General features: G+C 37.6%; 2 protein-coding genes across 5 annotated transcripts; one reads left to right on the forward strand and one right to left on the reverse strand.

The window, feature by feature from the left end:
• On the reverse strand, positions 1-16,949 carry nagpa (N-acetylglucosamine-1-phosphodiester alpha-N-acetylglucosaminidase). 2 transcript variants are annotated; one of them, XM_066715937.1, is made up of 12 exons: positions 16,793-16,949; positions 13,927-14,415; positions 13,203-13,223; positions 12,958-13,097; positions 12,666-12,774; positions 10,558-10,686; positions 8,419-8,624; positions 7,657-7,704; positions 7,181-7,309; positions 6,079-6,210; positions 4,017-4,098; positions 1-3,565 (listed from the first exon to the last, which is right to left on the reverse strand). In XM_066715937.1, the coding sequence occupies exons 1-12, from the start codon at positions 16,873-16,875 to the stop codon at positions 3,343-3,345; spliced, it is 1,791 nt and encodes a 596-aa protein (XP_066572034.1). In that variant the 5' UTR covers positions 16,876-16,949; the 3' UTR covers positions 1-3,342. The 2 variants fall into 2 exon arrangements, with proteins under 2 accessions (XP_066572034.1, XP_066572035.1); XM_066715938.1 differs by lacking the exon at positions 13,203-13,223.
• Positions 16,950-17,337: 388 nt separating this feature from the next.
• On the forward strand, positions 17,338-25,401 carry ndufaf6 (NADH:ubiquinone oxidoreductase complex assembly factor 6). Of its 3 annotated transcripts, none has more exons than XM_066715939.1 (9): positions 17,340-17,583; positions 18,603-18,702; positions 20,986-21,108; positions 21,585-21,641; positions 22,013-22,115; positions 23,668-23,801; positions 24,452-24,553; positions 24,884-24,940; positions 25,178-25,401. In XM_066715939.1, the coding sequence occupies exons 1-9, from the start codon at positions 17,393-17,395 to the stop codon at positions 25,304-25,306; spliced, it is 996 nt and encodes a 331-aa protein (XP_066572036.1). In that variant the 5' UTR covers positions 17,340-17,392; the 3' UTR covers positions 25,307-25,401. The 3 variants fall into 3 exon arrangements, with proteins under 3 accessions (XP_066572037.1, XP_066572036.1, XP_066572038.1); XM_066715941.1 differs by having other exon boundaries at positions 17,445-17,583; positions 18,603-18,706; XM_066715940.1 differs by lacking the exon at positions 21,585-21,641 and having other exon boundaries at positions 17,338-17,583.
• The last annotated feature ends 696 nt before the right edge of the window (positions 25,402-26,097 follow it).

Raw genomic sequence — 26,097 nt, forward strand, 5'->3', positions numbered from 1 at the left:
TGAGCAAAAAGCAGATTTATTCATGATAAAAAAGGGTTCATTTTTTTTGTTACAAAAATTGTTTATTACACTTTCCCCCACTTTCATTTTTAGAAATCAAATACATATTATTGCCTTTTGTAATACCATGACCATACATACCTTCCAATATGTATAAGTGATAAAATAAGTATTGTAAACCAGACTTATTCACTCATTTAACAGTTATTTTGAAACCACTGTCTTCCAATCCCATGACAGAAAGAATTTTTCACAGCAAAACAAAGGATAATAGACATACATTCGGAGGTCTTTACAAAAAACAAAACATAGCAGAATGTAATACCTTTCTGTCACAGTGAAATTAATCGCAGGAAATACAATTATAATAAATTACATTCAAAATACTGGTTAAAAAGTTATTCATACTTTACAGCTGATCACCCTACACAACTCTAAAAAAAATGTATTACATCATAAAAGAACAAGTTTTGTATTTGGACATGATTGCACAATTGTAAACTAAAATGGCCACATTCATTTTGAAGAGAGAGCTAAATTTTCTCAGCATTTTCTGAAAGAACCAGAAGAAAACAAAACTTTACACATTTTTCCCAGTGATACATAAAACAATTCTGGAAAAAAGTTGAGCAAATCTATAGCATAAAAATATATGAACTTTCGCTTTTATTCAACTGCCAAATGTAATTAATTATACATGCAAAATTGGCAAAACATCAAAGTTAAACTGGGTAAAATCGACCTGAGTTTCTTTTTTGGGCAAACCATAATGCTGCAAACCTGAAATATGTATGGGAAAGTATTTAATTCATGTTTTAAATTGCATACCTAATGGGACAAAACAAACATAAACCTGATTTTATCAGTACCATAAAATAATCATGTTACCATTAAACAAACTATACACTTCTTGCAATGAAAAATAGTTTTGCGAAATTTGAAGCGAGGGACATAGACAAATAACATCACGTTCAACAATTAAGCATAAACTGTATAAAAAGACAAAAACTAATCAATGAACCTAGATCAGTCACACAGCTGTTACAATCCTATTGGTCTGTGTATTTAGGTATTATGATGCCAAGACCCAGATAAAGACTGACCCCTTCTTAACAGAACAACTCCACAAAAGGAGAGTTAAAAATTGCTGCATTGCCCTACAGCTGTGAATGGGATCAGATAACTACAGATAACAATTCCAGACTAACAAAAAAAAAAAAAAACTATCTGAACCCAACCTGGATCCACTCTGAAGGTCATTGCAGTGAATCTGCCCTACATCTTGATTTTTCTACTGATTTTCAATCTGTAGTAATGCACAAGGTGATACATACATGCAGTACAGGGTCCCACTGTCATATGATCTATGATGTAGTATTTATTTACCAATTTATTCTACAAAGAAAGATACCTGACATGTACCACAGACCAGTGTGTCAATGTTCCATTCCCTACATTTGTTTGTACATCGCACTGTGAGAGAGAGGATGTGAATAATACTCTTGATAGTCCACCTGGTTCATTCTCCTAATTCAAAACAATTCATTTTAATGCTGTTCTCCAATGTGAACCACCATAAATAAAGATTATACTCTAGGTGTCCTACCCTCAGTAACTATGTAATACTAAAAACACTCAATCTGTTTAGTGAATCTGCTTCTTACAGCGCCACTGACTTATATTTGGAAAGTTTTTAGGTTTGCTTATTAGACCTTCACTACCAATTCAGCAATTGCAGTTAACTTATCTTTCTTAGGTAGTTAACTCAACTTTCAACAGGTAGTTAACACTGAAAACTGAAAGTAACAATCAAAGTGGAATAAACCTAAACTATTATCTTGTAGTAAGAGCCCTTGGAATGTAAATCCCTCATTACATAACCGCTTTTTGGGTTATTAAGGTGGTGTAGAACAGACCAGAAAGAGTTCAAATACTGTAACTGAATTCACACTAAAGAGACAGATCAATAAAGGCTCAAAGTCATTAAAAACTGCCCCGTAAATACAGAAAGCATTGAGAGATCAAAGTTTGATTTGTTTCAACTTGGCTCAAAATCAGACCAATATTAAGCATGCTTGGAAGAGACCAAAATACAAATAGATAGCTTTGAAATTTTTACCAGCATCAATGAAATATCTTGTTCATATTATTCATTTATTTTGATAAATGCAATTTGGTCAGAGGTCCTTGGCTTTCTTTTCAGAACCTTGGGACCTCTGTAGAATTTCTATTTGAAAGTCCTAAGTATCAATCTAATAGAATCGATAAGAATGTTTTAAGTACATCCAGGTTACTCAACTCAATGTTGAAGATGAAGAACAGGCAGGAATATGGCACATAATTAGAACATCTAAACGTGGATATTGTGAACATAGTATTTAAAAGTAGGAATTAAATATACACCATATGCCAATGTATCACTTGGTGTACCAACTATTTGCATCATTGCCCATTTCTAAGTATTGTACATACAGTGCTTTCCCAGAATAAGTATCTTGCCATATAGGAAAGTGATTTTTTTTTTTCATACAAAGGTTTCTAAATACATACCTAACTAAATAAAAATGCACAGTCAATACAAGGTCGGTATGATTCTAAAGGTCAACCTGACCATGAGGATATTATTAATTCCTTACGGGATAAAGTGCCCAGAATGATCAAAAAGACAGCTGTGTCTTCCTCACCCAGTGTCTGCTAGAGCTAGTGTATACTGAAGGATAGCTTCTGAAAATACTAATTATATATATATATATATACAGCTCTGGAAAAAAATTAAGATTCAGAAATCAATGTTAAGTGGTCTCTTCATTTTTTCCAGAGCTGTATATACAATTATATATAAAAGCTTTCCTCATGTGAAAACACTTTGAACTTCACTTAGACATATTAACACTATATGGAATGTTTTTGTATGAAATTCAGTTTAAAAGTAAGTAAATGAGATACTGTGAAGGGTAACATTTCACACAGTCTCCTCCACTGCAAAATGAGTGTTTGGAGTCACAAGTAAAGCACACTGACCAGACAGTCGGAAAGCAGAATCTATTCCCATAAAGGCCACAATTGTTTCTCCAATTCGTGTTGCCTAGAGGCCCAAAGGAAAATGCATTCCTGGTTAAGAGTGGAGGGGAGACCTTTCACTATAGCATAATCTTCTGCTTTATGTTCCCATTTGTTGTTGAACAAACATCGTTTTCAAAATGCCACTGATCCATCTGCCCATCTCTTCAGTGTACACATTCCCAGAGAAAAATTATAAAAATATTAAGTAAATATCAGTAGGCTGCTCAGACATTCCTGACATTCAGTTATAAATACGTCTATAAAACAGTCTTCCAGGTATCACTCAGAATCGGAATCATTCTGCTTCTGCATGCCTTCAGTGAGGTCGCCTCCATAATTGAGCTCTGCATGGTTTAGGTTTCCATTCATTTCATTCAGGGGAAAGTAGGAGTAAATCTCACGCTTGTAAAGAGGTGATTTGGCAGAAATCTGGATCAGGTTGCCAACAGTGCTGGCTAGCAGCAGCAGGCCCAAGACAACTGTGATCGTAATCCAGGTCTTCCTATAAAATGACAAGAAAGGACTGCTGTTTAACACTCTGCTCCGATCTTCAAATGTGCCGTTTCACCAGAACTGTTCTCAGATATAGGCACAAAATGTTCCAAACGCCCAAGCAGAGAAAGAAACCATGGTAACATTACACAATCGCTCTTTATTGAATTTGAAAGGTGCAGGGCTTTAGTGCTGGATTATAAATGTCCTTTGTTTCTCCAGTTTAGATCTGGACCTCCATTTAGAGCATATTAAGGAATGCTTTGTTGACTTTGTTTTAATGCAAAAGGATGACATCCTTGTTTTTGTGTATAGTTTTGCAAATATTTAACTTGAGCAATGTATTGTGATATTCTTAGGCATTTTATGGGTTTAATCTTTCAGTTTAAGATTCCCCCACATGACACACACTGGCATGCACATTCAGCAAACAATATGACTAGATGCTTCTTAAAACTTACTCTGAAAAATATGACTTTGGGTTCTCAGTGGCATCCTCTTGCTTCCATGACTTGAACATGTCTATAGCTAGGCAGTGACCCACTGTGGAAAAAGGTCACAGGGTGAGATACAGGTGGATTTTTCATCTTACAGAGAGAGAGTATTGACTCAAATTAATGAATGAAAAAAGCACAGCAGTGTGGAGTAGTGGTCATGCCTCTGGATTCTGGAGTGGACAGGTGTGGGTTCAATCCTAGGTGGGGACACACTGCTGTTGTACCCTTGAGCAAGGTACTTTACCTAGATTTAAAGACAAATCGGCCTCAATTTTCTAATTATTGTGTGTAACCAGCAGCAATTTTCTCCAGATTTGACCAAAGGGTAACAATGCTAGCAAGATCTATTTTTAGAGCTGTACATCTGTGTCCTACTGAGTACCGTGGTAACTGCAAGTCTATGAGCAGGAGATAACAAATCACATGAGGAATGTGGTTTCCTGTGTATGTAGATGCAACCATCTAAGCAATCATGAAAACGACACATTTTCAGCTCCATTAAGGAGAGAACAAACTTAAAGCCTACTGGGCTAAAATCACTGTTTAGAAGTATAAGTTGGGGTTCTGATTTACGGGTGAATTGTTTTTATTCAGAAATAAATTGATAAGCTTCACAGCCATAAAGAAAATAAAATGTTACAGTAGGTTAGACTTAACTGGAAAAACATTTTGGAAGCTGTTCCAAAATACTCGGGGGATAGAAATCTGGTTAAATTGGGTAAAACCCCAAAATCAGAACCCCTAGGTATAAAATGTAAATTTACTTGCCCAGGTTGAAATATATCAGACCAAGAACAAGTATATATTTATCTTGATTACAAATTATTTTACAAATAAATACAATGAAAACTGTGTAAAAAGTGTGAAAAATAAGATAATGTTGGAAATGCAGATTATTGTGCCACCTGTAAAAGTTACAGAAATCCTACAGAGAAAGAAAAAACTAAAAATACATAAATATATAAAAAACTAATAACAGGCACAAGCAATGGTATATTGTGTATGAAAACCAGAGGAATACAAATTGTCAATACTTTACTTAATCAAGAAAGGACCACTATCCTTAGATAAAGAAAAGTTGTGCCTATGTAAACAAAAGTGTTCAAGGAAAATTAAAAGACCATTTAAAAGTCTGAGGATAATACTTTCCAAAGCAGCTTCCACAGATCACTTATTCTAACAAATCAAAGTTCTCTATACCAAAAAGCTGTGTGGTGTCAACAGTAAAACATGGAGGTGGTAAAATTAAAGATTTTTCTGATGCACAATGAAGACACCACCAAAATTATACCAAAATAAAACCGCTTTCCCTGATGTCTTTTTTATGCTAAAATGTAAAATATAATAGTTTAAACCCCTAGCTATAGGTAAACTGCATGCATTTATAAAATACATCAAATCCTCTTATTATTTGATGCACTATAGCCTACAATCTTAAATCCTCTAAAGATATGGCATGCATCACATGCCTAAAAATGACGGGCTGTAATCACAAACTAACCGAGAGCCTTCTGCCAGAGAGGAACGAGTACTGTGACATCATGTGGATGTCCATAGTGCTATAAAGAAAGGGGAGGTCGGTTTAGGTCAATCTTTAGCCTCCTTTTGCACCCTCTGATGATCAATCTAACAAACTAATAAACCAAAACAAAACTGGAGAAATTCCAAATCCATTTATTAAAATATTTCTTTTAGCGAGCAAATTCTGCTGTGGCAAAGGCCTCAATTTCACTCTGACCTTGTGAAATGGATCAATGTGCCTGTGATCGGTGAACCGTGAGCCTAAAAACACAGGGGCTGACACGTAGCAGTGGAGGAGTTGTGAAAATAGCTCTGTGAAAACACAGTGCTGAATTCCCCCCGGTAACCATGCAGATATTCAGGGCGTGAGATGGTGTGTAAAGGAAGTTAGATTTCCACCTGTACTCCACTGTGGTCTGACTGTCAGAACAGACTATGTGTAAGTTGCAGGCCCTTGGCTCACCATTACAAATGCAGTAAAATCAGCCATCAGTTAGCACTGTACCTCTTTGCATGGTGTAGTTCTTCTCTCCTTTATAAGTGATGTTGCAGCTGCCAGTCACTGGGTCACACGGACACATGTTCGTACACCGACACTCCTCTTTGCAGTTCTGTCCATAGAAACCAAGAGGACATTCTGCAAAATGCATTAAAACACAGAATAACACGTTACCACAGCAGCTAAAAAGGCTCAGAATTCTAAACCAAGCATCTATCAATTCTAAACTTGTATTCATCTTCTTTTATTTTTTTGGTTAAACCCATGACCTTTGGTAAATCAAATATTATTTCACAATCCTGCTGGATTAAAAAAAAAAAAAAGATTGATCTTACTTAGACAAACAAATCTAAAACTTGATACACACGAATTTGGGAATACAAACAGAACAAATGAAAAGAACCCCAAGAAACACAATTCTATTTTGAGACAAACAGTTTTAAGAAACATAATGCCCCTCATCTCCAGGTGATGGACTGTTGAAATGGTTTCAGTGATCACAGAAGTGTGAGGGAAAACTCAGCAGTGTCAGACATCTTTCTCGGAGACCAAATATCTACACAACTCTCTAGCTTTTGATTAAATGCAGTCCACAAAAATCTATGCAGAATCATTTCATGAAGAATTTGAAGACTCCTTGGTTCTGATGTGAAACCTTTCTGTAGTGGTATAGGTGATTGGAATAATTCTGGGTTTTAGATTTTATATATAAACTGTATTTGCTTCAAAGTGCCTTGTAAGAAGAGTGAACTCGAAGTAAAAACTGTCACTTATTGAGAATAGAGGGCTGGGTGACTGTTATAAAAAGTATAGAAAAATACACATTTATTTCATATACATTTCAAAAACTCTGAAGATTATAGCTTAGTATTTTTTGACCGTTCCTCCTGTGAAGTTGTAAATTGGGAGCTAATTCATTTAATGTATTATCATTACGATTTTATCATCATATTTTCCTACATAAATAAAAGACAGACAAATTTCTCTATTTCACTGAACCACATTCAACAAAACAGATTGAAGGAAAATGAAACAAAACACAACAAAACAGGAGAAAATTACACAGGCTGACAACTAGCTACTATTATGCATCTGCTTGTCCACACACCTTGCTCACAGGAGTCTCCATGGAAGCCGGCAGCACAGGTACAGGAGCCATGCACACTGTCACAGGACGCACCGTTCTGACAAGAGCACGTCTGGTTACAGCCATCTCCATAGGAGCCAGCCGGGCAGACTGTGGGGAGAGAGAGTGACCCGCTGACACCCAACCTCTATTGTGTGGGATGAACTCTGTGCTTGTGTGGGGAAAAGAGCTATTGTGAAAAGCCTCTACAAATCTATAGCACACATTATAACAAGCTTTAAACTGGATCAGAGTCCAAGATGGGAAGAAAGTGGCCACAGTACACTTAAGGCAGGCTATGATCCGAGTGACTAACTGTAAAGGGAAGAAGATATACACTGCTCTGTACTCTGTGGTAATTTAAGTTTGATCTCATTTAGTTTCACGCTAATCTCACATATACAGACTCTAGAGTCTCGGGAGTGTAAGAGTTAATTCAATTATGCTAAATGAATTACCCTGGCTACAGTTACTCCCCGTCCATCCTGCATCACAGACACATCCATCTGCATAAAAGACAATAAGAGAGAAGGGAAGAGAAAATAAATCTCAATGTAAAGCCATGAATTGACTTGCCATTCAACATAGCCTTTTCAAGCTGCACGATTGACAATGCATTCCATATCCCAGATAGTTTTTCAGACAGTGTCTGGTGTGCTAATTATTCATAGGAGACAATTCAGCTGTGCAAAAGAATTAATACATACATTTTAAAAATATATTTTAGATTACAGGCAACCAGATGTAACCAGTCATCACAGAGGCTCTGACAACTTGAAAACTAAAGTTAACAGATTCATTTTTGTATGGTTCACCAAGAGGAAATGACGTTGTATTTTGAGGTTTACATTTATGTGCTGGTGATCAGAGCTGGAATGGATCTTGAAGCCACATCTGATTCACAGTACACAAAAAGGTAATTTTGTTGTACAATATTAATGGGTTTCAACTCTGTATCTGCAGAGTTTTGTTCCAGCTTAATTCTAAATAATTTAAATGGACACTTAATTAAACTAGAACTGCTTAATTTGACCATTTTAATTACTGTCAGCTGTAACATGATTGGAGATGGTTCAGATGAGGATTTAATTATTCACAGGCTGACACTGGGGTACTCTGGCTCCAGGGCTGGAAACCACTATACGTACAAAATGGGAACTTCACAAACTTTCACTTATCCGTTTTCCCACTGTGCTTTTTACGGCCTTCTGGGTACTAACATTGAGTGCAGACGCCATTGGGTCCACATGCAGAGGGCAGGCAGTCCAGGGTGTCACAGGCGGGCCCTGTCCAGTGATCAGCACAGCGACACTCCCCCTGCACACACTGGCCATGCCCACTGCAGTCTGTCGGGTGGCACTCAGGCTCATGCACACACAGCACAGTGGACACACTCCGGGGGCACCTCCACATGCCGTTATCTGAACTGAACGGAAAAGATGACTGCATTTATTTCTGGTAAAACTCGTCGTGCCAACAAGTGATGGCAATCATAACCAAAATTCTAAGGATGCAAAATCACAAAAAGGGTGATTGACCAGGTGCTTCAAATCAACCGTACATTAATTCTACTGCTGGCAAGATAAACAGTGGAATCCAAGGGTTTTTATTTACCCCTGGACATGCACTGTGGGGGTGGGGTACATATTCTTAAAGGCTTTTCCACCGTCTTATTTCAAAAGAAAATAGTAATTCTAAAAAAAAAAAACAGGTACAATGGTCCTTTGGTTAACAATGTCTTCGATTAATGATCTGCCTCCCACAAGGTCCCATTGTTTCTATTAACGATACATTTTTGATTAACAATGTTTACAATATCACAGAGCTGTCAATCAGAGCACTCCTACGTGGAGTCTGTAAGCTTCAGCCAATCAGTGACCCCCTTTTATAAGCATTTGGAGATCAACTAGTCTGATTTTCAGTGTTTGATGTGCATTGCTTGTGGAAACAGCGCTCTTGAATACTGTTTTTTTATGAATTATTTTTTATTCTACTTCTTTATAACTTAAATCAGATCAATAACAATGCCTACTGAAGTGAATGTGAAGAAAACCAAGAAAGTTAGGAAAACAATTAGTGTGCTAATTAGCCCAATTATTCCAATGGAGAGGCTTCTTATTAGAAGGATTCGTAAACAGCAGATGTGAGGTGAATCGGTAACTTCCCAATTAATTTGTGACAGAGCTAGAGAGATTTTTGAAGACTTAAAACATAAACCACCTCAATCCTCCGGCTCACAATTTGAAGAATTAAAAAGGCCAGCAAGGGGTGGTATGAAACATTTCAGAAGAGAACCAAAATCAAAAGTGTGGTAAGGTATGGGGAGGTTGCAAGTGCAAAAGGTAAGAATTTGTATTTTTTGCTCTATTTATGCACTTTTTATGTTCTATTTATTCATTATAAACAAACTCCCCAGCGATGTGGTTGAAGCAGAAAGTTTGGGAAAATTTGAAAATAGACTGGATAGGATCCTTGGATCACTCAGTTATTGATAGACACCAAACAAGCACGACAGGTGGAATGGCCTCCTCTCGTTTGTAAACCTTCTTATGTTCTTATGTTATTATAGTCCATGTTTCTACAAATATGAATGCTTTAAAGTTATTACATTTTTTTATTAAAACTGCACGTTTAAATATTACAATATTGGAAAAAATTAGCCTTTAACATTAATTTCAGTTAACGATGGTTATTGTGGAACCATTGCTAACTGAGGGGACCACTGTAATTCAACTGTGACACTTTACAACTCCAATAAATAGTGTAACCTTATTTTGGGACATCTATCTTTCCACTAGTCAGCAATTAAAGCCAGGTTTGTTTGTATTCCAGAGTCACAGCATGGAAAATACAATACTGGCTTGGCAGCACATTCCTAAGATGCCAAAAGCATAGCGTACATTTATTCCAGATAAGTACAGGAACCTTTTGCATGGTTGGATATTATTAACCACATATAAAACAAAACCAATCACACTGCAGTATTAGCCAAAAGTACTATACACTATATTGAGTATGAATCTAATAATGTACGTGGAGCTCTCTAGATTAAAATGTCAATATTTTTTCCTGCGTCAAATTAAAGCAACTGCTCTGCTCCAGTTAAAAGCATGCAAAATAATACATTTCATTCTATAGGTGAATGTTTTTCCATGTGCAATCTAATTTTTAGGACTTGTGTAACTATTCTCTCACAGGCATACACACTTAGCAGAGACAGGCCATTGCCATGACTGATCCCAGACCAAACTCTGTGAAATAGAAGAACGTGCACAAGTGATCGGAGACAGATGAAATACACAATAAATAAAAATACATGCTCTTGACTCAAAACACTATGGTTCTCATATTTTACATACCAGTGATCAGATGGATAACTTGCAAGCGATCCATGCTCAACAAAGGTGGCAGAGCCTCCCCCATCGAGATTGATGGCATTAATAACTCCATGGTCTTTCAGAAATTTAGCAGTTTCCCACAGGTTCATCCTGCAAGTGGAAACAGGATGTACCACTTTCAGATGTGAGTATAAAATGCAGTACAATGCTATAACCAACATGAAAATCATGCATGTGGTCATTTGCTTCAAACAATATGTACATTCCTAAACTACTACATTTTGAGGACATATCTTCAGTCATATGTAGGTAATGGTATGCTTTTTCACTGGGATGCAGGGAATAAAATTAACACCCGCCACCCGCCAAATGCGGGTAGATTTAGCCAGTGGCATGTAAATCTGTCAATTTTACCAGCCACTTTGGTGGGTGGCCAACAAGTGTACGGGAACTCAACTTTTAGTTTCTGATAGAGTATTTATCGGTATGTTTCAAAATACGAATTTGTTGACGTTGTAGTGTTGGTATGTTAGTTGATTTGGCAAACCACAATATCATGTTTTTTTTTAATATGGCATCTGGACAGTCTTCCATATTTCATGGAGAGCAATGAAGCCGAAATAAGGTGGTTAAGGATGTGGAAAAATAATGAGTTTTCATGGTCTGGTTCAGACTTTTCATAGTCATAATTACGAATTACCTGGATCAGTGTTTCAGAATTATAATATGACAGAAAAGGAAAGAGGAGCAACAAACACATGAATACACACACAGCCGGCTATTGCTGTTTTATTCTGTAGTCGCTGGAACTTGAGCACACAGTTCTGTTTCCGAACACAGATCGGCAGTCTGAGTGTGGTTTGGAGAAAAGGCATTTTCATTGCAGCTCACATTGCTAAACTTGCAATTGAATGAAAATGTATAAAAAATGAAAAAGAAAAACATATTTGTCGGTCAATTACAGCTGTAATTGCAAAATATTCCTTTATAAAACAAACAGTCACAGCCTTTATAGTTAATTTAAAATTGTGACAATAAAAAGTTGTCGGGAAACAATAATACAAGAGTCTGACAGGTGTGACAGTTGACAGGTCTGCTGTTATTATGCCATTTCCATACGTCTTCAATAATGTATTTTAACAGATATTTATTTAACAAAGTTGTTGTGTTAGATAAGTATTCATCAATTACAACGTATTAATTTATGTTGAAATGATTTGCCATAGAGACGTGCATTTTCTGATGCATAGCGGAGATTCTGCTGAAGAGAAACATGCAGTTTGTTTATATTGCGTCTTTGCTGGCGTGCATGGTCTTGACCATTCCTAGAGATTATATATTTTTTACCCAACCACAGACCGTGACTCTATGAATATCTAGCCAATCCAATGAAATCCTTTTAATGATGTGCAGAGACCCAGAGAAGGGAGTAGCACTGAAGAGGAAGAGGAGTATGAAGAGCAATAATGTGTCACCATGTAACACCCCTGCTCATGTGTTAGTTTAGTGTGTTTATACAGATCCCCATTAGCTGCCATGTTAATGCATATGTGATTGTGCGGGAGCATCTTTTTAAAATTAATCAGTCTCCACTAGCAAGTGTTATAATTCAATAGAATGCAATGTTTTGATCAAAGACCTTATAACACTTGCAAGTAGAAACTGTGTCGTAGCATGTTTTTTCTATCCAGATCCTTTTCCCTCATACACACCTGTCTAGTCTACTCAGGTGTGCAATTAGCTTTTGTTATGGTGATTAATTACCTGAATAAATGCCATGTTTTAACATTTTCACCACACATTTATGCACCCTCATGCACTTTTGGTAATGTTTGCCTTTGGCTGGTTAAAATACCAAGGGCTGGTAAGTTTTTTCCTTCTACCAGACACAGTGGCTAATGGCCAAAAAAGTTAATTTTATCCCCTGCTGGGATGTGTATCCTAAACAGACTTGTACTGAAGGAAATGTGATGACATTTAACTTCTTGTGAAATCTTGCGATTATCCTGCACAAATAAGAGTATGTATAACACAAAACACCTTTAACGTCTTTATCCATTAAGATATACAACCGATTAAACTGTCCCATTGTTGACTGGTTGAATTCCATACTCCCTTAGTAGTCTTACCCTCTTATGGTCGTCTGGCCTTCGATATGGAACAGTACCAGCTTCCCATCTTTGTCGTGTCCAACTGCTGTTCTTGCGGACGTCACATTTACAAATGTGTCAAATGACCCTAGAAACACAGGCATTTTACGGTGTGAAAAAGTTCATACAACTGCACTGTATGTCATTTTGCTTTCCGAAGTTTCTCCAGTACATGCAATAAAGTAGGTTTAGAAGTCACAGGATCATAAACTAGCCTTTGAGTGCTGTTCAAACTGCACAGCTGCAAAATACAAGACGCCCTATACTGTACCTGTTTTCTGAGTGTCCCCGTACTCAGCGGCCATGCTCTCATTAATGTAGATGGTGCCATTCCTGAGAAGCCACACCACTCCGCTCACTAACTGAACAAATGGGTTGTTTTCATCCAGCAAGTCCTCTTCTGACAGATAGCTGAAAAGAAAGGACTGTCACTCAACACATGTGTAAGCCAACAGGTTGCACACAATCAGGTTAAACCAAACATTTTATTGAGAAATAGTTACCAGTTAAACCTACATTTGGGCCCTCTTTTCAACTCTTGATCCGATCAGTTGGTCAGGTTTAAAAAAAAAAAGGTCAAAATGTGGAAAAAAAAAAAAACATAATAAGGTATGTTATGAATTAACTTATCACCTATTATAATCTTCTTTACATTTGGCAAAAATAACATTCTAATCATCCTCAGCACATATTGCTAAAGTGTGGTACAGTTATATCTGTGTTCATTATGCTTGGCAGCTATCCAAAGCAAACCACAGCCCCTGAAGAACACGCTGTGCCTTCTTTGTTATTATTCAGATATGTATTGCACAATGTGTTATGTACCTGAGTGATTTTACAACACTCAGAGGCTCAAACTGAAGGAGAAAACACCAACATCAATTGCAACAATGGTCCATGGGGTTTAACATTAATCTTAACATGATGTAAAAATTATACTGCCATCCCCTCTACTGGCAACAGTGACAATCAGTTACAGTGAGGTCATATAGTGGCTAAGTAACACATGAGTAAACTAAGCTTATAAACATTTTTAAATTATGACTTGGACTCCTGTTGCATTTTTTACAACTACAAATCCATTATATGCAGTGTGTTACTGTTCTAATAACTGAATGCAACCTTTGCACTTTCTCTGAGTAAGGAACAGGTTTAAAGAGCTCAGTGATTTGTATGTGCATGGGGTTACAAGGTAGTGGTGGTTTATTTCAATATAAGATATAAAATTGAATTTTCATACCCAAAAACTAGAGTTCCATCTTTCTTGATCCCGAACTGAGCGTTCTGTATCCCCCCACTGTTTTGCACCAGTTTCCCGTCGCTCACTACATTCCCAAGGCACTGTTTTGTCGTTGTGTCAAAGAAGCCGCCGTTCTGAGCAACCAGGCACTTTCTTGGTTTTGCCGTTTCCTCTACTGTAGCGGTAAGAAAAATCCCACACCCCCCTGGCCCTCCAGGCTCCAACACTGAAACAGTCCGCAGTGGGTTATTGATAAACGTCAGGTGTCCGTAAACCCATTTGCCACTTTCATCCTCATTGCCAATATGAGATACAAATATCCTGGTTTCCACTACGGGTAATGCTGCGGTTTTATCACTGGTCCAGGTTTCATAAGTCACATTGCCGTGAATGATGGGCTGGTATTCTCTTACAAACCTGTGGCTGTGGGACGGCCCGTGTCCAAGTGACTGGGTATACGGCAAAAGAAGGTCATCATTTAATGAATTTCTGTCAAAATAATCATCAGTTAGATTTAACATAATTCTGCTAAGACAATCATCTACAGCAAAATAAAATACCAGTGTCACATACTTAAAGCTTTAAAGCAACTATCATTTTGGCGGAAAATCTTTACTTTGTAGGTAACAGTGGCTTTCTACTGTCTACTTAATCTTTATTTACAATCATTTTTACATGGAAATCATGACTTCATCAATCAAGAATTCTACATCTTAATTAGCACTTGGTATTGAAAAGAAAAGAAACATGTATTCACATACATACTGTATACACAAACAGGCATGATATTAATTTTATGCCTATGCCTTTTTTTGCCTATGCCTATGCTTATTTTTATTTTTTTATTAGAAAGGAGCTCTATGTAGTTCAATTATAATACTCAACAATGCTGGAGTAGATGTGTATCCTGACAGCAGTGTGAAAATAAGATTAAATCTAAACTGAAAGATGAATACACAACTTTAGTTCCTGGTTTTACTTTGTAATGGTGTATTATTATTGTTGTTGATCGCAATTTTTGTGAAGACAATATTGTGATTGTCTTTCTTTGAAGAGTAAAAGATATTCTTTAGAGACCTAAAAACATTGCAAGTGCAACAAGTCTACTTTTGAGAAGTGGTACTTTTCACATTTTACACATGGATTACATCACCCAGTTCACACAAACGTACTCTATAATGTACAAACTAACAGACATAGGCTATACACTGAACAACATGCAACACGTAAATTGTTGGCCCCATGTTTCTAAAGCTAAAATCAAAGATCACAAAAATTTTCCATTTGCACAAAAAGCTTATTTCTCTCAAATTTTGCACACACATTTGTTTACATCCCTGTTAGTGAGCATTTCTCCTTTGCCAAGATAATCCATCCACCTCAAAAGTGTGGCAGATCAATAAGCTGAATAAACAGCATGATCATTACACAGGTGCACCTTGTGCTGCGGACAATAAAAGGCCACTCTAAATGTGCAGTTTTGCCACACTGCACAATGCCACAGATGTCTCAAGTTGTGAGGAAGATGCAATTGGCAGTCTGACTGTGGGAATGTCCACCAGAGCTGTTGCCAGAGAATTTAATGTTAATTTCTCAACCATAAGTCGCCTCCAACGTTATTCCAGAGAATTTGGCAGTACGTCCAAACAGCCTCACAATTGCAGACATCCGATTTCTTCACCTGAGACCAGCCACCCAGACAGACAGCTGATGAAACTGTGGGTTTGCACAACCGAAGAAGTTCTGCACAAACTGTCAGAAAGCGTCTCAGGCAAGCACATCTGCAGCTTGTCGTCCTCACCAGGGTCTTGACCTGACTGCAGCTCTGGTGGGCATTCCTGCAGTCAGCAGCCAATTGCACGCTCCCTCAAAACTGGAAACTTGAAATCCATAGATTAGGGCCTAATTAATTTATTTTAGATTACTGATTTTCTTATATGAACTTTTTTTTAGGACTATACAAACAATAAACCAATATTGACCGACACTGTCCTCTAGTGGCCTGTCTTAGACATAGCATGTAGGAATGGAAGTCCAGGCTCTACACATACTGAATTGTCCTAAGATCTAGTTAAACGAACACTTCCTTAATGATTTAACTGACCTAAACAGCAATAATCAAATAACTTACGATGTATCGGTATATATTTGCAATAATTAATTAAAATTGTCATTATTGTAACTGTAAGTATTTGTAAATATACCAACTCCAATGAACCATTACCATTTTTGTTTTTATTGAACTACCCCTAGAATAGAATCGTGTAAGTATATTGTACTTTCTACAGACCTATAGAGAATTAAGTAATACCGTGATATTAAGATAACGACGGTATTTCTGCTTAAAGTTATTGTACCGTGGAAACTGTATACTGTCCCAACCAGTGCACTCTTTAAACAGATATTAGAGCTTTATTGTAAAGATTCAGTCATTTAACAATAGATGGCTCTCCATGCTACATTGTGTCGTAAAGGAAACGTTAATAATACAATCAAATGCAATTGATAAATACAGATGCAACTACAACTGGTATGTTTCAGTTTGTAGTGACTTTAATTTAGAAAATAAGGAATCAGACATATAGTTTTAATTGTAATATAATAGAAAGAACCAAAACATGTGTTTAGAGTGCATTGGATATCCACTGAAACACTCATTTAACGACATTTTACATCAATTGCAACATGCTGTGTTGTTCTTTCATAATAGCTACAGCCCTAAAAAACTTCCACGTAATGTCTAGCTAAAGTTAACTGATAATGGCCAGCAGCTACAACCATGCCACACAACCATCTGACACATAAGGCAACTGTCAACATGAAACAACTTTTGTAGATTTAGTTTTTCCAGCGATGCAGAACTTACCTAACATGTGTTCCTTCCGAAAAGCGGACAAGTAAACATATGAGAAGCAGCACAGATCGACATTTGAGTTTATATTGTGCCATTAGGTAAGCCGGCCACAGCGCAGACCTGTGCCTGCCTCATTCTCCCGGACCTGCCCATTCCCACACCATCACATGACGGAGGGAAGCCGAGTCACATGATCTGGTCCGGCAGCCAAAACCCAGCCGCTCTAATGTGAACATGAACAGTTTGAATTAAATAAACGCCACATAAGGTCACAACAGCTCGACTATTTGTACATTTATTTAGCTAACTTTATACCGTATTGTTTAATAATAATCGTGTTTTGAAATTTAAACAACCGTAGCCTTCACGGTTCATGTATTAATTTAATTAATGTTTTTAATATATACGAAATGAAATAATCAATTGGAAGGATAAAAATACAAAAACACAGTATCGTAAGTCATAATATACATATCTTAATTTACAACTTGTAACATCTGCCCTGTTGTTGAAAGCAAGCGGCCATAATAACCCGGGCTGTGTGTGCCGGGGACTCTGGGGTGTAACACAAGAGCAAAGGTCGAAGTTCAAGGGGACCTGGTCACTGTAAACATGGCTGCCGGCATTAGCAACAAGGGGGGATTTCTAGCTCTTAGATGCTCCTTGTTTTCGTGCTACGGGGGGGGTGTCTTACCAGCAGTAAGTTTGCAGAGGCCAAGGGAACTGAGGTCTCGGACAGCATCCACGACATCTTCTAGTGCCGAGTCTCCGTACAATGAGAAGTACTGCATCGATCTTGTGCGGTGAGTCTGCTGCAGCGCAGATTTCCGTCGTTCTGCGCAGAGTTGCGCTGCTCCACCAATGGGGTTGGTGGGATTCTGCAGATCTGAGCAGAACTGCGGGAAATCTGCGCGACAAGAACGCGATCTTCTTTCCACATCTGAGCAGGGGTGCCGTTGCATATGTGGATTGGTGTTGCTGCTAAGATATAGCGTTGATCTACTACCATTATTATTATTAATAATAATAATATTATTATTATTATTATTATTATTATTATTATTATTATTATTAAGTCGTATGAGTCATTATAGTTTGCTTGCCCTACACTTTCTTTATTTAAAACTTCCCAAGGCCGCTTAAAATCAATTGTTATGACATTGATTTAAATTAGTGTCAGTCACAGTAGGAATGTACTAGTAACTATATATTATTACTGTTCAGAAAATTATATGTGCTTCTCTCCTCCAAATACTTATTTACTCTGTGAAATTGAGATTTCCAGATTAATGTCTGATTAAGTGAAATACAATAAGCGAAGCAGACCTGAAGGAAACCGTTTATTAAACGTGAGTGAAATGGTTGAGAAGATGACATGTCTATCAATTTCTTTCAAAGCAGTGAAATAATAGTGTCAATTACCACGCTCAGCCTTGCTCTGATTTCAGCTGAAAGTGTTTGACATTTTTAAGCTGTCAAATCAAATCTCCATGCACATGCAATTTGAACTCAATCAATTCAATCAGTTCACTGACCAAAGCCAATTGCAACACAATGATACCAAACAAGGTCTGTAACTCAAATGAACCCTGAAATGCACCAGTTTGAAGGGTCATAGCTGGGTATACCCAAATCCTAAAAGGTAACATAATCTGTGTCTGTGTTGTGTTGATTTCATAATGACAAATACAGTCCATACATACCCATGTTCCCAATATTCTAATTATGGCCAGTGATGAATGGGAAGATTATTAGGGTGTTCAAACCTGGACAGACACTTTTTTTCCTTACCACAATTGGCAAATGCTTGGATATGTTACAGATCACGAGATTATGAGGGCTTTCTGTGTTCCCTGCTTCTCCCTGTGCCTTCTCGGCGCTCCTCCATCGCACTGAGAGCCTTCAATGTGGAATTGGCTCAGGCAGGTATTTGTGCTCATTTGTATCTTGTTGCTACATATAAATGTTCTAGAAAGGTACATCACTTTTCATGTTTCTCAAATGTTAACTCCACAATTACTTCTACATTCTTTTGTTTTTAAGCATACTGTTTAACTGGTTTTCTTTCCACCACAAAACAACAAGATGGCGTTAACGTAGGCCTAGAACATGAACACATCTGATTTACTAATGATTTGCACATTACAAGCATGTACCCTTTATTTATTTATTTATTTATTTATTTATTAAGTAGTAGAAAGTGGCAAGAAATGAAACTACAAGTTTATATTTTAGATACGTGGGTTGGCCAAAGTTTTGATTTGGTATAGCACATAAAATATAGAGAGGAGTGTAAGTCATTGAAAGAGTTTTTATTATTATTATTTTTATTTCTTGGCAGACGCCCTTATCCAGGGCGACTTACAACATAAGTGCAAAAATACAGAGAAGTACAAGGCATCAATCATTACAAATTCAGCTTAGCTAAATCATAGCAATTCAAAATAATACATTTTACAAATTCCAATTTACAATTTTCAGTACAGTAAGAGACTTCCTACATCCTGGACGGTGAAAGCTAAGTGCTGTCAAGATGTAGGGTTACAGACAAGGGCTACGGGAGAGGGAGCAAGGAGGAAAACAATCAAGAACGCATGGAGCATAATAAGCTGAAGTGCTATCTAGCAGGGATAGAGGACTAATATTACAAGTGCTGTCGGAAGAGATGCGTCTTGAGTAAGCGCCGGAATGAGGTCAAGGACTCTGCTGTTTTGACTTTGGTGGGAAGGTCGTTCCACCACTTAGGGGCCAGGGATGAGATGGAGCGGCTCTGGAGGAAGGAGAGTGGAGAGGAGGCAGAGTTAGCCTTCTGGCACTGGAGGAGCACAGTGGTCAGGAGGGGATGTATGGAGAGACGAGTGACTGAAGGTAGCTTGGTGCAGTGTGGTCGAGACAGCGGTAGTTGAGGGTCAAAGTCTTGAACTGAATGCATGCCGCTATCGGGAGCCAGTGGAGGGAGCTGAGCAGTAGAGTAGCATGTGCGAATCGTGGAAGAGAGAATGCCAGACGAGCCGCAGAGTTCTGGATGAGCTGGAGTGGGCGGGTAGTGGATGCAGGCAGGCCGGCCAGGAGGGAGTTGCAGTAGTCCAGGCGGGAGAGGACCAGTGACTGGACGAGTAGCTGAGTTGAGTAGTCGGTGAGGAAGGGACAGATTCGGCGTATGTTGCTCAGGAAGAATCTGCAGGTGTGTGTCAGTGTGGTGATGTGCTGGGAGTAGGAGAGCGCAGGATCGAGGGTGACTCCTAGATTTTTTGCGGAAGAAGAAGGAGAGAGTGTGGTGGATTCCAAGGGGATCGATATGGGGAGGTCAGCAGAAGGTGAGGAAGAGTGGGGGAAAAAGAGGAGATCTGATTTGGAGAGGTTGAGCTTGAGGTGGTGCGAGTGCATCCAGGCGGAAATGGCAGACAAGCATGAAGAGATGTGTGAGGGGATGAGAGGGTCAGAAGAGGGAAAAGACAGGAAGATCTGGGCATCATCAGCATAGAAGTGGTAGGAGAAACCATGGGAAGCGATGAGGGGGCCCAGGGAGCGAGTGTAGAGTTTTTAAGAATTAAGAGTTAATCTGAGATTCTCCATGCATTATTAAATCTCTAAGCATCTACTAATTGTCAGTATATATAATTTTAATTATGATGATCAAACTTTAGATTTAGCCTAATTCAGGATTTAAATATTTTGTATTCATTCTGGAAAAGCCTTAGGGAAAAGTGTTAACATTTTACAATCTCAGAAATTAGCATATATCCATCTGACAAATTAGATTTAGTTTCTCCACTGGCAATTTTGTTTTTTCTTCCAATAATTTTTTTTCTTCTGAAAATGGTGTTTGGCAGTGATTCAAGATCATAAAAAATAATCATGTTAAAAATAATTGAAGCTGCTGTTCTGAACATATGTTTCATATACCTGGTCAAACATTTTCAGTCGAAAATAGTTACAATAGTTTTATCTTGGAGACTTAGTATAAAAGTCATTAATTTAAGATGACTTTTTTTTAATCTTAACCCCCCCCAAAAAAAAGAAAAAAAGAACAATCCATTTTGTATTATGAAAAATATTTAGCTTGGTGAATTATTGTTATATAACACGATTTGTTTAAAGATGCTTACTGATTATATTTAGTTACACCTGATGTTTTAAAATTGAAGCAGTATTTTACTGTATACAAGGCATTTCAATAATGTTAATAAATGTTTTCTTCACAGATAAAGGATGCAGTGTCTCAGAAGACTATAGGATTGATTCGAATGCAGTTTTGGAAGACAGCAGTGGAAGACATTTTCAAAGATGATCCCCCATACCAGCCAGTAACATCTGAATTGTGGCGGGTGTGTATGTTCTTCTGGATAATTTACTGCATTTGATTGTTTAACAGCTTAAAAAGTATATATAAAATAATTTGGCTAATGTACTTTTTCTGGTAAATATGGAACTTGCTTGTCTCATCTGAAAACAAGGTTAGTTTAAGCTGGGGTCAGTTATGTTGCAGCAGACACAGCAGAACAATGTTTTATAGAACCTTTAATTAGCACACCCATCAATGAGTTATTGATTTGTTGACTTCCTTCAGAGAAGATTTATGTATTCTCTAAGGGGGTTCAAAATAAACAGGAGCTGTTTGTACTGAAAGTATGACATATAAAAGTGTTTATAAGTAGATCTTGTGATTAGAATGCATTGAACATTTATTTAATTCTGATATACTTGATATTAATTGGTTTCCTTTCTTTGTGTTCAATAACAATGTATGCTGTATTGATATGAAATAAGACAACAGGAAACAGTATCACTGTTTTTGTGGCAGGCAGTGAAGAAACACAACTTTACAAAGAGATGGCTTTTGAGGATCATAAATGAACGAGTAAGTGTGGGGTGCAAAAATACAACTAAGTATATATTTTTTTATGTTCCCAAATTTGGTTTTAATGTTAAACTGTTACTAAACAGTACAGAATACAGTTATTAAGTATTGACAGGCATGATGCACAATCTCTTACAACACAACAAACTTAATTCAGTTTCAAACTGCAGGTACACAAAAACCAAGCTTGACGGCTGCTAACCCAGATTGACATTTTAAGATTCCAGTTTTCTGCAAATTTGGGTCACTAGATTTTAGTTACATGCTTCTCTTGTGGGATCTGTTTCTTTTGTATTTCCTTTCATCAATACTGTGAATGGACCTTCAATCTGGTACTAATAGTGACTTCGAGGGTGTATATTTTTCCACAGGAAAAGGATATGGAAGACCAGGCCTACAGAAACCTTCAGGAGCTGGAGTCCTATTCAGAGAACACTCAGTCCTCTCTCCTGTACCTGCTTCTGGAAGCTCTAGGTCAGTAAGGTTGTCTGTAGCTAGAGCAATGCCTGAGCTTTTGGATGCAATTTATATATATATATATATATATATATATATATATATATATATATATATGTATATATATATATACACACACACACACACACCAACTTTCTTTGCCTTTTAAAGTAAGTCAAAAAGAGCTAGTTTATATTGTACTCTACTTCAGGGGTTTTCAGATCCAGTCCTCACAGATCACAAAACTGTTTTTTTAAGTACTGTATTGTTAATCATCACGTAGCAAAGTTTAAATTAGTTCAGTTAAGTTAATTAGTTTAACTCATGGGGATAACCAGTGTTCTGGCCTTCAAGCACTGAACCTGAAGTACTGCTACAAAGCCTGCCGCTCAGATATTGCCTGTTGTTTTCACTCACCAGGTGGAAGGGAAATTATAAATTAACCTTCATCCCAGTCTTATAAATATACAAGGAATGCAAATGAATTAAAGGATAATCAACTCCCTGCTATGAACACCACCATTAGGGACGTGTGGGGAAATAAACTGGGAAGTTCATTTCTTGACCCAAAAAAACAGCTCCTGTGGTTTTGACATTTCTACTTCCCTGTGAAGTTTCTGTAAAATCGCCTTTCAACTCAGCATGTACAAAGTTAGCCAGTGGAATTGCGGCTATTACAAGTAAGCCCCAGGGCAGAGGCTCTGAATATCAGAGTTGCCTGTATTTCAAGTCATAAGTAATTAAATGATTTGCATCTAGGCTTTGTTTAGATGGTGTTCCAAACTAAAAATGGAAAAGAAAGAAAAAAATAGAATTAATAATTCTGTTTTATGAAATAGAAAAATCAAGCTGTACATACACCACTTTTTAACTAAAAATAACAAATTAAAGAATTCAAGCAGTGAAAATGAATGTTCTCCCTGAGGTTAGTCAATTAAAGAAATGAAAGAAGTGTGATTCTACAAATATCCATGCATATGAAAAAAGAGACAAGCAAACATTTTAAAAAGGGAACATGGGACCAGGCAGAAAGCAGGACTTCTCTATTAATGCCCAGAATACTGCTGCTTTCTGCTTTTCCCTGGATGATTCTCTTGAAACACTTCCCCAAGCTGATCAGCAAACAGACACAGCAAAAGAGAAAGCAGCCAAGTAGGAGAATTACTTGCGTTTCCCTGAAATGTACAAAGCAAGTTGTTTTAATCACAATTTGGTTCTTGAGGGTGGAGTCAGAGGTTTGCTCTAAATGACCAAGTTTTCCAAAACACCTGCCTACAATTTTCACACTGAATTAAAACAGTGGCTCCCCGAGGGCAGACTTGATATTAACAGATTTGCCCTTCCACTTTAAGGCAGTAATGAAGAGCACTGCACTCCTGTCCTTTTTTCCCTTTTTTTCTTTTCTTTTTTTTTGGTTTTATTAAAAAGTGCAGGTAGATATCTTTGTGATGTTCAAATGTGTGTAACGTCATACACATAGGGATCACGTTCAGGTCTTTTGGTAAGTACTCTTACTGCTGGGTCTGGACCGAGACGCACAGTGAAGTTGTATTTGTTTGTGTATGTTCAGGTGTCAGAGATGTCCATGCGGACCATGCTGCTAGCCACATAGGAAAAGCTCAGGGTATCATCACGTGTCTGAGAGCAATTCCCTACAACAGCCAGAGACGCAAAGTCTACCTCCCAATGGACATCTGCATGCTGGTAAGTACTGCTAAAAAAAAAAAGATTTTAACACCTCAGACACAAGCTGTTACTTCTAGTGATAAAGTAAGAAGCTGATTATGCATACCCCAGTGTTTCCCAGATGTGAGGAGTGATGATTATGTTTTCATCAACATCTCAATGTGTTTGCAACGGTGACCTCAGCCAAAAAAAATAAAATAAAATGGATTGAGGAAGAAGTATGATCAGGGAAAACAAACATATTCACAAGGAAAGTATGTGTAGTTTATTGAATAAACACTGTTCTCTCTATGGAATCTCTTGAATTTAAAAAGTGCAATATGAAGTTATTGAACACTTCTTAGTGGAAGATCTATTTTTAAAGTCTGGTATTGTATGTCTTTAAACAGATTTAAATTATGATAATACCTGTAAAGCTCACCAAAACCATGCTTCATACTGATTGCTGTAATTATTCTAAATAATTAAGGAAGACAGGGGGCACTGTTGGGACTCTCAAAGAGAATGTGTCTACAGAATACAATTGCATTCATATTCCTTAAGCATTTAGCACATAGGAAACATAGTGCCTTGCTTGCAGACCTGGGTTACAAGTAAACAAGCATTATGTAATGTAAATGTTGCTGGAATTTATTGGTTTGTTTAAAAAAAAAAAATCTCCTTTTTAGCATGGTGTCTCACAGGAGGACTTCATTCGAGGAAGCCGGGAGAAGAATGTGAGGGATGTAGTGTATGACATCGCGAGCCAGGCTCACACGCACCTGCAACATGTATGTATTCATTTGACTTTGAGTACTGCTTTTCTTACAAAATAATACAGTTGTTATAAATGACTATGTGGGTCTCTGCACCATTTCTGTTTGTATCCAGGTGCTGATGTTTCAGTTTCCCTTTGAAACTGCAGGTGTATTTCACTGCTCTTCTTTGACACTTTTGACATAGGTGGTCTTAATGCTGATGTTATTTTTGAGATTTGGCCGTTGACAGAACGGTTTTAAAACCAAAATATAAGAATTATTTTGTACTGCCTTTCTCTTTCTGTACATAAACAGTAATTTCTAATCTCCTTTTTCCCTCCTCTGATCCTTTTATTTCTTTAGGCCCGAACATTCACTAAAAATGTACCTTTGAATGCCTTCCCGGCCCTTTTGCACACGGTGAGTTTACTTCAATTGGAATAGTGTAGTGAGGAGTGTCAGGCTAACTGAATAGTCATCCTCAAAAGGTGTAACACTGGAAGTAAAGTAAGTGAGACCCAAAATCAGAAAGACGGCAGTTACACAGGATCTTCTAGCACAGTTGGACTTCCAAGTATCAGGGCTGAAATCTGTAACATTTCTTTAATGCAGCCCTAGTGTTCCAGACCTTGTTAATAAAGTGTATGTTTGTTACAGGTTGCCCTGGAGGATTATTTAGAGAGGGCGCGGAAAGCAGATTTCGATGTTTTCCACCCAGCCTTGCAGCAGAGAAACCCTTTGCTTCCCCTTCATTTGTACCTGAGGTCGTGGAAGAAGATCTACTGACTCTTATTTTATTATAGGTTTAAATTATTATACTAGAGGCTAAAGCACTGTAATCCTATTTACTGTTAAAAATAAATACTATATGTGTAACTTCACTGTTCCCTGTGTTTGATTTGTTTTGCTTGTCAAATTCTCCTTTTTGAAGATGAGCATCTCCAAAAAAGTATTTGTATCACCAAGTGTTGAGTCTCTCTTGTTCTGGGATCCAAAATGTATAACTGTTCAGACCAGTTTTCATTGATTGTTGATAGAACAGCCTTTGTTGTGTATATTCCAGTACTACTGCTATGAATATAATCAGCCTTTGCCTGACCACATGAAGCACATTTTCTGCCTTTTTAGTGTATGAATAACTTTTAAAGCTAAGCCAAAAGGCACTACTGTTTTGTGGGTTGATTGCTGAGCAATTTTGGTCTTTTGCTCTGAGCCAGGTACAGCATCCTGGTATTCAGAGCCCCTCACAGGGGTGTAGGAAAAATGTTGCCCTACTGCTGTCTTAAAATTCAAGAACAAAATGTGCATGGCTTTCAGAATGTAAATGAGGTTTGTGTTTTCTTCAGACGGGTCTCGAGCTGAACTCTAGCACTCTTCGAGCACGAAGTGGAAAAACAAAAGCCAAGAATCAGACGTGCTATGTCATGCAAATGAGAAGCGGGGCAAAGACTTCTGTGAGGAGAAGCACCACAGTTGCAAAGTCTGTCACTCACAACCACTCATGCATGAAGAGCCTACATAAAAACAATCACATTTAGTGGCACTGTTAAATCAAAATGGTGTGCCTGGCCATGATT

This window comes from Amia ocellicauda, chromosome 10 (assembly GCF_036373705.1).
Source record: "Amia ocellicauda isolate fAmiCal2 chromosome 10, fAmiCal2.hap1, whole genome shotgun sequence".
In the NCBI taxonomy this organism is placed as follows: Eukaryota; Metazoa; Chordata; class Actinopteri; order Amiiformes; family Amiidae; genus Amia; species Amia ocellicauda.

Coding starts and splice junctions, on each gene's coding strand:
- nagpa (XM_066715937.1), bottom strand. CDS start 16,875: ATGGCACAATATAAACTCAAATGTCGATCTGTGCTGCTTCTCATATGT. Junction 10,687..12,665: donor GGCCAGACGACCATAAGAGG/GTAAGACTACTA, acceptor TTCCACTTGCAG/GATGAACCTGTGGGAAACTG. Junction 7,705..8,418: donor CAATGGCGTCTGCACTCAAT/GTTAGTACCCAG, acceptor TCTTTTATGCAG/ATGGATGTGTCTGTGATGCA.
- ndufaf6 (XM_066715939.1), top strand. CDS start 17,393: ATGGCTGCCGGCATTAGCAACAAGGGGGGATTTCTAGCTCTTAGATGC. Junction 21,642..22,012: donor TGAGGATCATAAATGAACGA/GTAAGTGTGGGG, acceptor ATTTTTCCACAG/GAAAAGGATATGGAAGACCA. Junction 24,941..25,177: donor TCCCGGCCCTTTTGCACACG/GTGAGTTTACTT, acceptor TGTTTGTTACAG/GTTGCCCTGGAGGATTATTT.